The sequence below is a fragment of the Amblyomma maculatum genome, chromosome 8, assembly GCF_055883805.1.
Source record: "Amblyomma maculatum isolate TAMU_Amacu chromosome 8, ASM5588380v1, whole genome shotgun sequence".
Taxonomy (NCBI): domain Eukaryota; kingdom Metazoa; phylum Arthropoda; class Arachnida; order Ixodida; family Ixodidae; genus Amblyomma; species Amblyomma maculatum.
Window position 1 is genome coordinate 128456122 of NC_139351.1, and position 13715 is coordinate 128469836.

The 13715-nt window shown below is 51.7% G+C and overlaps 1 protein-coding gene across 4 annotated transcripts in view; it reads left to right on the forward strand.

The window, feature by feature from the left end:
- The window catches only part of LOC146182538 (latrophilin Cirl-like), a 454778-nt gene that overhangs the window by 255055 nt on the left and 186008 nt on the right, over positions 1–13715 (forward strand). For all 4 annotated transcript variants that reach the window (XM_084577657.1, XM_084577655.1, XM_084577659.1 and 1 more), the window contains exon 5: positions 8289–8464. In XM_084577657.1, the coding sequence (XP_084433783.1) occupies positions 8341–8464 (124 nt within the window). In that variant the 5' untranslated portion in view covers positions 8289–8340. The remainder of the gene's footprint in view (positions 1–8288; positions 8465–13715) is intronic.

Here is a 13715-nt window from a genome sequence, read left to right on the forward strand (position 1 = left end):
ACACTGAAATGTTGATTCGGAGTATGAATATGTCTCAGTCGCACTTCCAGCAGAGGTACCGCGATCACTGTTTTTCACGGTCGAGGCCGCTACACGTTTTGGCCTTGCGGAGACGCGAACACAGCGCTCAAACGCATGCACACCATCACCACGATCACCGTTTGCTGACTCGTCGTCGGCGTCCTCATCAGAAGCAAGCCGTGGGTGGTAGTGTTTCAGACGTTCAGCGTTGACGACATCCCGCTTTCGGCCGGTGCGATCGATGACCTCCCAGTTATTTTCTGATACCTTCCGGAGCAGACGGAACGGCCCGTGGTATCTGTGGAGCAGTTTGGTGGTCTTTCCTTTCGATCGAGAAGGCGTCCACAGGTACACAAGGTCTCCCGGATAGAAAACAGCATCCCGTCGTTTGGAGTCGTATGCCCTTTTGTTCTTTTCTTGCCGGTCTTTCTCACGCTGAGCTACGACTTGGCGCGCCTGGCGAAGCCGGTGCACCACCTTGTGAGCATCCACTTCGTCACAGTCGACCTGCGCGACACCGAGGGCCACCTCAACAGGAAGTGTTGGCTCGTGTCCGTGAAGAAGAAAAAACGGTGAAAAACCTGTCGTTTCGTGTTGCGACGAATTATAGGCGAAAAGAACATAAGGCAGGAATTCGTCCCAGTCCCGATGATGCGAGGAGACATACATGCTGAGCATGTCGGCAAGCGTGCGGTTGAAACGTTCGCACAAGCCATTGGTTTGCGGGTGGTACGCTGTTGTTTTCACGTGGTCTGTACCCATGGCTTTAAATATTTCCTCAATCAAGGAAGCAACAAAATGTTGTCCGCGGTCCGTAATGATGCGGCCTGGTGCCCCGTGGCGTAGGACGATCTCTCGCACAAAGCCCTGCGCGGCCTCAGCAGCTGTAGCCGCCGGGCATGCTACTGCTTCGACCCACTTCGTGTGGTAATCAGTCATCACGAGGATGTAGCGGTTTCCGGATTGACTCTTCGTAAATGGTCCCAAAAAGTCCATTCCAACCTGTTTAAAAGGCATTCCCACCGGGGGAAGAGGCTGGAGAAACCCGATTGGTTTGCCCGGTGGGGCTTTGCGCGTCTGGCAGTCAGGGCAAGACAGCACGTAGTTTGACACCTGCGCGAACATCTTAGGCCAGAAGTAACGCCTACGTATCTTCTCCCATGTGCGCTTGACCCCGAGGTGTCCCGCCGTGAGATCATCGTGGCAGCCCCTTAGCACCTCTGACCGCAAACATTTTGGTACAACCAGTGCGTCGTAGTCTGACTCGAAACCTTTCGCTCGCCTGTGCAACACACCGTTGATCATTCGAAAACACCGTGCCGTTTTTTTCAGTGTTCTGGCAACGGGTGAATCCGGGTTCTCCAGGTGTCCTATCACTTCCCTAATCCAAGGGTCTTCCCTCTGCTTCATGCCTACATCCACGCGACCTAGCACAAGCAGCGGTGCAAAGTTATCTTCACTAACCGGTGCCGGCTCGCGTGGCAGGCGAGAAAGGGTGTCTGCATCTGCGTTCTTCAAACCTGGGCGGTGTTTGAGAGTCAGGTCAAACTCTTGCAACAGCAGGGACCATCTCATGAGGCGTCCATTCGGATTCTTGACATTCATCAGCCATGCGAGGCTGGCTTGATCTGTGATCACGGTGAAGTTACTGCCGAATATATAAGGTCGAAACTGCCTACAGGCGTAAACGACAGCCAGACATTCCTTTTCTGTGGTGCTGTAATTAGCTTCCGCTTTGTTGAGATGACGGCTGGCGTAGGCGATGACATGTTCCCGACCCTCGTCTTTTTGAACCAGCACAGCACCAAGACCGTAGTCACAGGCATCCGTATGGATTTCGATGGGCTTGCCTGGCTCGAATTGACGCAGAACTGGCGCCGTAGTCAGCTTCTCTTTGAGCGCTTGCATGGCCGCCTCGCATGCCGTGTCCCACTCAAACGAAACATTCTTTCTTGTCAAATTAGTCAAAGGTCGGGAGATTAGGGAGAAATCCTTGATGAAACGCCGATAATAATTGCAGATTCCCAGGAAACTCTGAACTCCTTTCTTGTTTTTTGGCGCTGGGAGCTTTTCGATCGCGGCTATTTTGTCCGGATCTGGTCTGATGTTCTCTCCAGTCAGCACGTGCCCGAGATACCTGATTTCTTGTTGCGCGAAGCTGCATTTTTCCGGCTTCAGACGCAAGTTGGCTTCATCAAGAGCGCTTAACACCTTTTCCAAGTCCTCTAGGTGAGTTTTCATGGTCTTCGAGAAAATGACGATGTCATCCAAATAGGCCAAACACACTCTCCAGAGAAGACCACTCAAAACTTTGTTGATCATCCTCTGGAATGTCGCGGGAGCATTGCACAGACCGAAAGGAACGACATTGAACTCGTACAGACCGGAGCCGCATGCGAATGCTGTCTTCGACTTGTCCTCTTCGCGGATTCCTACCTGCCAATAGCCTGAAGTGAGGTCAAGCGTCGTGAAATATCGAGAACCCTGCAGCAGATCCAAAATGTCATCGATTCGCGGTAATGGGTGCACGTCTTTCTCGGTAACCGCGTTCACCCTTCGGAAATCAACGCAGAAACGCCAACCTCCCTGCGGCTTTTTCACGAGAACGACGGGCGATGACCAGGGACTGTGCGACTCTCTGATCACTCCGTCACGAAGCATCTCTTCCACTTGCGCTTTAATGACCTCCCTCTCGAAGGGTGAGTGGCGGTACGGATGTTGACAAATGGGTGCTGAGCTGCCCGTGTTTATAGTATGCTCCGTTACGTGAGTGCGCTGAATCGGATTGTGCTCGCCGGTAAACAGGTGACGAAACTTATGAATAACGGACAAGAGCTCATCCCTCTCAGATGGCGTCATGTGTGGCCCAGTTTGGACGTCAAAGTCCTCTGTCGCAGTGGGGTCGTGTGGCACGGCGAGTCCGAGTTGCGCCTCATGAAGTGATGTGGCCCAGCCGATCTTCGCGTCGCGATGTACCACTATCGGCAGCAAGGTAGGGTTTGCAACACGGACGATTCCGATCCCACCAACCACGTTCACGACGGTCCGCGCCACCTGCAGTCCACTTCTAAGGGTTGACTTTGGCTCGACAAGCTGAATTCCGTCTCTCGGTATGTGTACCCTTAAAATGGCTTCCGTACGAGGCTCGATGGAAACTTGGTCTTTACTTCGTGCAGTGACCACATTTGACTGCGATTGCACGCTAGTATCGAGGTGTAGCGGGTACACTTCACTCCCTATTTTTAGTTGTTTACGGAGGAAGTCAATCAGCAGGTTTGCCTGCCGGCAAAATGGGAGCCCCCCTATCAACTCATAAGGGCAGTCCTTGAGGACAATGAATTTTACGCTGAATCTGGTTGATCCGAATTGAAGCACTACTTCTGTTTCTCCTACAGGTGCTAATAAGTCTCCGCTGATTCCTTTGATAAAAGCAGTGCCCTCAGTTAGTTCGACTTTTGAAGCAATTTTAGCCGCGAAGCCGGACGAAATGATGTTTACGGAGGCGCCAGTGTCGATGAGAAGGGTGGTCTTCAAGTTATTTGCCTCGACTTGGACCGTGAGGAGTTGGTCTTCGGTCATCACGCTCACAGATCGGCCAGGCTGACCACCTAAGCCCGGCCGTTCCCGTTTCCCGGATTGGGAGCCTGCTCGTGGCGCGCATTTCTCTGTTCGCGGTCCTCGTCTCTCCATCGCTGGCGACAATTTCGAGCTATGTGACCGCTTCGGTTACAGTAGTGGCATCGCGGCCGTCCGTCGTCGTCACGCGAGGTTCTCTGGGGCCATGGCGCGCGCCTACGAAAAATTTCTTCTTCCATTGCCTTTAGACGTCCGGATAACGATTCTAGAGAGGCGGCGATCGCCTTGAAATCTTGCTCACCTGCGAGCCTTTGTTGTTGACCATGGGAGGCAGCAGTGTAGGTGGGAAGTAGGTGGGGCTGCCCAGATCCCGGCACAGTCAACGGACGAGGCTCGTTGTCAGCACTGCCAGCTGTTGGCAATATGTTAGAATTACAAACACAGGGTCCCGTTGCCAGGTAGGTGGTGTTTGCTGCGGTGGCCGGCAGCACCCGGGAAGTGAAACCCATCAGCGCGGCCTGACTGAGGCGTTGCAGTGTCTGCAGGAAGTCGGCGCAGCTGGACGGATTGGATATTATCATCTTCTCCATTGTCGCCGGTTGCAGGCCCCGCAGCAGATGACGCAATTTGTCTTCTTCCGGCATTTTGCGGTCGACCCTGGCGCACAGCTGCAGCACATCATAAAAGTATTGCTCCGGAGACTCCGACGGCAGGTGTACCCGGTTCTGCAGCCGAAGGTGAGCGATTTCCGTCGCGTGGCGGCTGCTGAAGCAGGTCTTGAGCTTCGCCGCCCAGTCACTCCAAGAAATCGGCGCACCGGTAAGCAGCTGTGTGGTGTGCCACTTCTTCGCATCGCCATCAAGGGCAAGGTATAAAAATTTCACCTTTGTGTCGTCGTCCCAAGCGTTCAACGATGATACGTGCTCGTAGCAGGTCAGCCATTCCGCCACGGACTCCTCAGGGGTTCCCTTAAAAACAGGAGGGGGGATGGACATCCTCGGTTGAGAGCTCGTCATCGTAGCGAAGTCAGCTGTCGCCTGCATGTCCGGATCACTCCTGAGATGGGGGCGCATCTCCGGTAGAGCGGGGTCGTCGTTACCACGCACCCTCCACCACTTGTAACGAAGTGTTCGCACGTTGAACTTTCTTGACGGCACGACGGCTCCGCCGCATTGAAGAAAGGGACCAGGCGATTTCGTTTGATAACACAAGTTAACTGAATTTAATAAAGATGAACTCAAACAATAATTAAAGCGAATCCAGTAGTACCAAATAAACAACTAATTCAAATTAACAACACATCAGTCCGCCAACGCGACATCTTCCGAGCAGGGATCCCGAGCAGCAGCTCGGATGGTCGCCGTCCTCCCTTACTTGCCGCCAAAACCCCTCTGTCAACGTCCTTCAGGATTCTCCAGGCAGTGTTTGTTACCAGGCGGAAATGCGCTTATCGGAGCCAATGAGACGACATTCTTTACAGCTGAGAAACCAATAGGACGCCGGTGCCCGCGAGGTTGTTTCCTGGCGAGCACCGCGTGAATTTCTAGAAGACGCGGCGCATCTCCGCCTGGCACCCAAACACACAAAAGGTAAACCAAAAACACATGGGCCGCAAGGACGCAGACGGCACAAAACACAAAGCTCCGTCCGTGCTCTCAGCCGTCGCCCCCAAGCCCTCAGGCGTCAACCGGTTGGGACGCCAGCTTTCAACAGCTCGCCTCCTTCACAGCCGTTAACCATTTTCCGAACGGCGTACATCGTGAATACCCCCCCAAGAAGAAGGGGAAAGCACAGCGACGCCGTGCAAAAGAAAAAAAAGGACCGCTCCCCGGCTGTGCACGGGTCCGGAAAACGGCGCGCGACATAGGCATAGCTCGCTATGCGACAATATATCGGACGTGTCCGAGGAAGCAAGGGAAGCGGATGAAAGCAGCGCCGTCTGCTTACAGCAGATATCATAAAGCAGTGGCTTCTGTTCACCGAAACCGCTCCACTCTGGTAGACTTCCGTACACAAACGCTATACAACGGCGAAGGGGGGCTATATAGCTGCATTATAGCGTTTTGCGATGCGTGTGATGAGGAATTGCTCTTTTATCGTCTCGAGGGAACGTCGGACACCTTCCTGTATCGTCGTTACTTCTTGAGATATGCGCGCCATTCTCCGCTGCAACATTCTTTTTGCTCGCTTCCCGTGTTTCCTTTTCCTCCTTTTTTTTTTAAGGCTCGGTGCACCTTTTCCCGCCTTTTTCTTGTGCGGACGGTTTGGTCGCAGTGGCCGTAAAATGGCGGCTCCCTCTTCCTCTTTCCTCCCAATCTCAGTACATGTGCGCCGCTATTGATTTCTGAAATAAAGTGCGAGATAAGGGAGAACCCGCCCATCATTCAGGTGCCATATTCTGTCCTTGTTGGTCGTTGCGCGCATCTGAACGCTTCTTCTGGTTCCCGTAAATCACCCGATTCCTCTGCGTACACGGCGTTCTACGGTGTATAGGGAGCTCGAAGAACAGGTTCTCTATGCTCTTTTGGACATATGCGTTCGCGTGGGCTGCTGTATGGTCTATCCATTTGCATTTCAGCCCGAGGGCTCGTTTGCACAGCTCGCAGACTGACGGAGTCGCATCCTTTATGCCCTTGTTGCTAACGGGTGTTTAAAGTCGTTAACGAGAACTGGCTTGTCTGTGAATTTAATTTCACGTCCTGGTCTAAGCACGTTAAACAGGCACCTCCTGTAAAGCATGATGGTAATTTCAACGTCGCTCTTGCAACTAGCTTGTATGGGTGTTGCTTTTTTTTTTCTTCTTCTAAATAGGCACGCTAAAGCTGCTCGGGTGTTTACACGTAGAAAAATTACACGTCTGTAGGAATGCACGCGCGACATTTTATACACACAGTACGTTTAAACACATACATATTAGCTTGCATAGTGATTAAGGTAAATTTCATGTTTGCTCGGGCGACATATGTGCCTCATAAATCACTTCCGTCTCGTACGCTTCGCATTAACACTAGTTTGTAGACTGGTTGAAATAGTATAAGTACATGAGTAAATAAAAAGCATATTAGTTACGTTAAAATTCGGTTCATACAGCGCCTCGCATAGCATCCTCTTCCTCAGCACTGACGAGTTGAAACCCATTAATTATCTTCGCGCTTGCCCGCGGCGTTACGCACTACTACTGCATTAACGAAGACTGAGTCTGAGGAGCTTTGATGATAGCAAAACATGGTCCCGGGGTTAGTTTTCATTGCTGGTTAATGGCGAGGTATATTAATTTCGTGCTGAGAACTTTGTGGAAAACTATCCAACAGTCGTTCTACGCTGCGAGTGTTTGCCAAGGAGGAGGGGAAAGATGAGGGGAAAAGATGCACTCATTTGCTTTGTTTTATTATTTTTATTTTTTTTCTATTATTTCTATTTTGGTTACTTTTATTTCATTGCTGTTTTTACTATTTTCGTTTCTACTGCTTTTTTTCACTCTTGACTTAATGTTTTCGATGTCGTAACGCAATCAGGCCTGACATTAAAAATGCTTTGCAACTTTTTTGAACAACTTTGACGTCTTTGGCACAATTTAGACGTCCGTGGTTGTTTTGACGTCTACAGACTATACATCGACGATCGACCTTGGCTGTTTTGACATCGAACTGACTTTTTGAGTCTAATTAAATAACTAATTACTCCACACTAACGGAATTTTGCACATAGACAAATTTTGTTGTCACCCCATCATCCAACCATTCTTTTATCCATCCATTAATTCGTTTCTCCACAATGTTGGTGTGACAGCCTCTGCGGACGCACAGATCCTGTCCACACTCATGACCCTATGAAGGTGCCGTTGACATCGACCGCAATTATACAAAGACTCCAACTCCTGTTATTTGGCACTGCAAGAAGTTTCTTATAGGTAGCCGCGCGCGCTGTCGTTCTATGTGAAAAGCTAAGAAACGTTTGATTTGGTTTGGTTTATAAGATTTAACGTCCCAGAGGCGACTCAGGCTATGGGAGGCGCCGTAGTGGAGGGTTCCGGAGTAATTTCGACCACCTGAGGATCTTTAGCGTGCACTGACATCGCACAGTACACGGGCGCCTAGCTTCTCGCCGCCATCAAAAAGAGGTCGCCGCGACCGAAAATTGTCGTCTCCGGGCTGAGGATAGTCTAGCGCCGTCACCCATTGAGCCACCGCGACAGGGCTAAGAAACCTTTCTGTGTAAGAAACGTGGCAGATTGCGGAGGCAACGGTTCGCACGTGCACGTACACGCGTTGCCTCGTGCACCCGACTAAAGTGCACTTTATTCGAGTGGGGCTACCGTAATATATGAGCCATGACTATGGTATGCCTTTTCAACCTTTTTTCCCCTATTGACTCGGTGCAGATTGGTGGCGTCAAGAGCGAAAATGGCACAATGATCACTGGCTAGATAGGGTCTATCTCAGAATCCCCCCCTTTTTTTTTCTAAAAATAAAAAATGTTGTTTGGCTTCACTTAAGTTTGCTTGCGTAAACGGCGTATAGATGACAATGTCTGTATAATTAATTTTTTTGTTGCTGCTGTTCTAGTTTTTAAAATCTGCGTTATCAGTGGAATTTAATCTTTATGGCATTAAATCGGGATAACCTACCGAGTCAGGTCAACTTCAGCTTGGCCTTTAACGTTACGAATTCATTCGCTTTCTCGACGTGCAGACTCTCCGGAGTAGACTGGCAGCATCGCACGGCCCCCCAGCCCAGGAGAGCCATGGCTCGAGGTGAACACCGCGCTGCGCCGGCTGTGCCTTCGGCTGTGCTCTGGATACCGCCGCTACGGTTGCTGCTGCTGCTGCTCAGCCTAGCGACGCTGACGTCTTCGGCCAGGCGTGGAGGTGAGTCAGCGAATCTCAGTGGGTCTCCCCATTTTTGCGCTGCTTTCGCGTCGCTGAAGCCAAACGCGCCACGCACGTCCTTATGAAAATCCCCACCGCGTGAATGTGAATGAATCCATGCGTGTGTTTTTGCATCTGCTCCTGTGCGTTTGCTTCTGAGTGTGCGTTTTCCTATTCACGTGCGAATATCACAGGAACCGGCGTTACCACGGGGTACCTTCAACGCCCTGCTGTAGAACGCCGTGCGTACTCCTCACGGTCACGACATTCGTCCAAAAAGCAGTGAACTCATGGGGTGGAGCTAAGAACGTGGCGCGCAAGCTACTTTATTTTCTGATCACGCCCTACGTACGCCTCTTCGGTTCTCCACTTCCGCAACGAACAAACGAGCGATAAAAAAAAAAAGCGCTGTCTCATACGTCCCGGCTGTATACCGGCCCTGCTGCTTACATTTGTCGCCATTTTATGCTCCCCTTTTGTGCGTACACGTCACCTCTATCTTTTTTTTTTCTTTTTTTTTTTTCCGTTCGCTTCGCTGTATCAGTCTTCTTGTATCAACCCGCCCCGCTTCCCTCCGTCTAAAGCCCTTTCTTTCGCTAATGCTTCTGCATTTGCAGTCATGGGAGCGTTTTTTTTTTGTTTTTTTTTTCGTCTGCGTCGTTTTTTCTTCGCTTTATCTCTGCGCCTGTGGAAGACAGGCGTCAAAGGGAAGAGCGCGCGTCAATATATGCGACTCCCGCGTCGTCCTTGCCCGCCTTCTCTCCCTAGTCGCCAGAAACGCTTGCGCTGCAAGCGAGCTCGACGCACCGAGCGCGGCGTTATCGCCCGGGCGGGGACCCTCTCGTTCTGCCGATTGAGTCTTGCTCGGCTTTCGCTGCGGACGAGGAGGCCTGCTTTCCCGCTCCCAGCATTTCAACGCGGCGCTCGCGTGCAGACGCGTCCAGCGAGTGCAAAACGATTCTCTGTCGTTCCAGCAAAGTAACCGAGAAAGTTTGGAAGGCTCTTCTGACCTTGTCGGCAACGTTGAAAACGGGTTCGCTCGATACGAACGTCGCGATGGTGTATTGTCAGCATATCTAACCGGCTGCGTATAGTACAGAAACAGCTGCGCGTCCTAAGGAGGCTACATGCGGTATATGTAGGCTCCCTAACGTTTACTAGCTTGTCGGACACTGTCCCCCTGCCCATTAGTGTCATGGCCACCTTGCTGCTAGTGGGCGGAAACAAATGACAGCTAACCAGCAGTTCAATTTGTCTTCCGAGATCCGCATTCGGAGCCGCCTGACAGCGCTTCGTGGTGTATGTGTGTGTGTGTACCGAGGCATAGAACATGGCGCAACCCTTTATCTACTGGTACCGACTCCCCAGTGCCGGGTATGGTGTACTTTGATTCCATCGCGGAAGCGCGGCATTTATCCTTAGAATTTCTTTTCTTTTTTTTTTTTCTTTTTTTTTTCAACAGGAACGCAGCGTTCGAGGGACACAGAAAAAAGCCAATGCTTGACTGGGGCTGCGCGCTCTACTAGGCAATTGCAGCAGGGGATATGTTCATGACTGTGGGGGAAAGCTAGCGCTATAGTGACACAAGTTGATATATCTGCTCAGTATTACGAAACACGTACAATCGCGGTGCGTCTAGGAAACATTCAGTTGCAAGAACAGCCTAATAGGTCAGGGATAAGATCAAATGACGCATTAAAATCACTTGCAAATTTAAGCCTTACATTCACCATAATGTACCCATGTAGCAATCAATGTACAGCAATTTGTGTACCAAACCAATTAAGAAATTATCTCATCGGTGTTTTCTGTTTATCTTTGTTTGCTTATTGATCCGTTTTCCATTGGAGGCTTTACCTGGTAGCACCTGAATCGTTTGGGCCTGGAAATTTGCCTAGCTGTGACCGTCAGCCGTAATTTTACACAAGCTGGACAGATCTTAGCGAATCATCACCTCTGTCATATAGAAGGCATCATCCTCATCTCAGGCGCCGCTCAAACGTAATAGCAGCGCCTCGCATATATTGCGCTGTCTGCGCGTCCAACATCAGCATCCCAAAAGCGCCACGAGCACCATCTGCTGACGCACGCGCGTCAAAGCCTTCTCCTCCGCGTAACCGACCCGCTTCTCATCAACGGCAATTCATCTGGTGTCGCGGCAAATCGTCCAAAGCTTTTCCCCCTCCTCTCATTCCCTCCTGAGTCTGTCTGTCTCTCGTTTTAATCGTCAGAAGCAGCCGGCAGCCGCAGGCAACGACACTTGCCGCAAGGCGACGACGCGAGATGCTGTTTTGGCAGCGAAAGAGAGCGTGTGCATGCCGGCGTATGTGTAGGAGGGGGGGGCGAAGCAGTAAGGCACGACGAAGACGCTCCCCTCCCAACCCACTTTTCCCTGTCGCCAGTCCTTAACGCTCCGTCAGGACAGCGCCGATCCGGCAACGACGCTGTCTCCTCTTGGATGAAAGCGAGCTCGCGCTCGTTCTGCCCGAACCGACGCCTCCGTTCGTTGAGGTTAAGAAGCCACGAAGAGAGAAAAAGGAAGGAAGGCGGGCGCTTCCGAAAGCTCGCGGCAGGCTCAGCGATGCGAATACAATTTCACGCAGCACCCGAAACCGCTGCGCCGTCGCTCAGGGGACCTCGGTTCGCCCCTAATTACGGGTCTGCTGAGGCTCCCTTCTTCGCGCGAACGGCGCCGCGCGTCTCCCAGATGACAGCCCTTGGTTTGTCACTCGCCAGCGGAAGAGCAGCCATGGCATGCTGGCGCGTCTTTTTCTCGCGCCTGTGCCGCTGCCGACTCAGCAGCAGCGTCGAGCCTTTCGCCGTGGAGTGCCTCTTTCACTTTTAATATTCCCGGGCTGCGGTCGGTGGCGGCAGCGGTGGTCGCGGCACCTGCGGTCCGCCCCTTCTCTGAGAAGGAGCGCCAAGCTGTCTGAAAAGAGCCGCTTCGTCCGCTGTCTCTCCCTGACCCCCGCGTTGAGGTGCTGTGATCGCGCATTCGCGAAGTTGCCGTGGGAGGGCTCTTCGGCTTTGGGTTCACGGAAAGCAACAACAGAAAGCTCGCTCTCTCTCTCCATTCCTTAAAGTCAGAAGCACAAAAGGAGATGGGAAGTTGAGGACTGAAGAGTGGGATGGACTTGTCCTAACCCATTGACTTGACTCGCTTCGTAGTCAGTGGACGTTAGTTCAGCGTGGTGAAGGGAAGTGAAAGCTGGAGGGAGTTTAGGGCAAGTAAACATGTCACAGCGGTTTTGTAGCAACACAGCTGCATTCAGACTATGCTTGCCTCTTCTCTCCGGGCTCCCGAGTTAGCCGTGGTGTCGGCGAATGGCCTTCAAGGCCACGCAAGGCCAAACTAGGACTTAGTCGTTTTGGTGGTTATTTAGAGCTATACTTGTATGGCAAAACATAGCCGTATAGTCATATGACCAGCAATGACCAGTTTCACAGTGATCATTGTCATTGACCTCGACTGTTGACCTTCACCTTGTGTGAAGGGAAAGACTTTAGGTAAGGTGTTACTTTCCGTGTTGTGATAAGAGGAATAAACGAGGCGGCGGCATACAGAGCTTCCGTACTAACACTTTAGGTTTAACCTTTATAAATCACCATTTTTTCTATTCTTGATAGTGCATGGTTCGATCAAGGTAAAATTAACATCGGCTTGAAAATCCTCGTATCATGATTCGAGGACTTTGCCTATCGCCGGGACACGCGAGGAATCTGGTCCAGCGACTGAATCATATTTAAAGATGATACAAACTCTCATGCACCAAACTGCTTCATCATAGAGGAGAAGGTACAAATAAGGTCGCTGTGTACATATGCAGGACATTTAACACGTTGTATTCTAGCAGGAGCACTTTTTCTGACAACTCACGGTCTTGCAGCGTGTGTCTACGTTATTCGTTTTAATGGTGCGTCGACGCCTCAGAAGTCGCCGAGAGAAATCCAGAGGTTTAGATGTAGCGCTGTTAAGTCCGTTTCACGCGTTGCAACTATGAAACGAAAAAAAAAAAATAAAAAATATCGCTGCACTCTCTGACGCCGCTGTACGATTTTCAGCGAAAGCTTTCTCAAGCAACGCATGCCCAGCGAATTCGTTCGCAGCTGCATGCGAAGGCGGGAGCGCCGTGACGACATGCCGCAGCCGGTCACTTCGGAGTAGCCACGGGAGTAGCCGACCGACGCTGCGCATCCGGGTGCGGCAGCGTCAGGCACTCTTCGTTGATTAGTCGCTGAGCGATCACGCCGACCTTGCGACTAAATTGCAACCATCGGACGGAAACCCGCCGCAAGCCGTCCGCGTCCAGACCGACCGCTCCATGGCTTCTGCCGCAGACGTACGGACGTAAATCGCATCTTCGGGAGGTGAAATCGCAACATGTGAAACAGACCTTAGGCGTGTAATCTATATGCTTATTCCCTACGATTCATTATGTGCTAATGTATTATGTATGAACACGGGTTGTTTCTTACAGCAGCAGTTCGAGTCTTCCCACTGCGTTCTATCTGTCTGCTATCTCTATCGATGGCGTTTTTCCTACTGCTGCTATTTTCGTTCTCGACATTGCGTGCAATGGCCTCGATCTGCGCCGTCCGTGCAGAGTAACCCCTGTTACGTTTCTCCACCGAGAAGTGGGACAGCTGACGCGGCCACCGCATAGCAACAGGCAGAACCGCGAGCGGATCGGCCATTTCGACGCCGTTCATCGGCCGCGCAACGCTTCCTCCCGCCGACAAGTCTCAGCGTGTTCCTGTGCGTGCGTGTGTGTGCAAAAGCTGGCTAAGCCTGGAGCTCGAGGGAAAGTGCGTCGCCCTCTCCTGTCTGCCGGAGGTGGAGGAGATGAGATCGGAACACCTGCGATTGAGTCATTCGTCGTGAACCAACATGTTTGGCTCTCCCTTTCCTGTGAGGGTTTACCCTTTCCCTGTGAACTGGAAAAACTATAAAAAGCAGCGGCCGACTCCGCTGGGAGAGAGACTACTTTGACGCGCCGTTGTTACGACGTTAGACACCAGCTGTGTGAGAGTGTCTGTAATCTCTCCGGGTCAGCTTCACTGCCCGTTTCTTCCTGATGTTGCAGTAAAGGTTGTTTCGTTAAAAGACGCCTCGTCTTTGCTGGCACCTTTGATGCCGTCCGCCGTCCACGGAGCCGCCAGGCCAACGCTACCGAGAGGCCGCGCGCCGCAGCGGTACGCTACCCCGGCGCTCGCGACCCAAACCTAACAACTGGCGTCAGCGGTGGGTTGA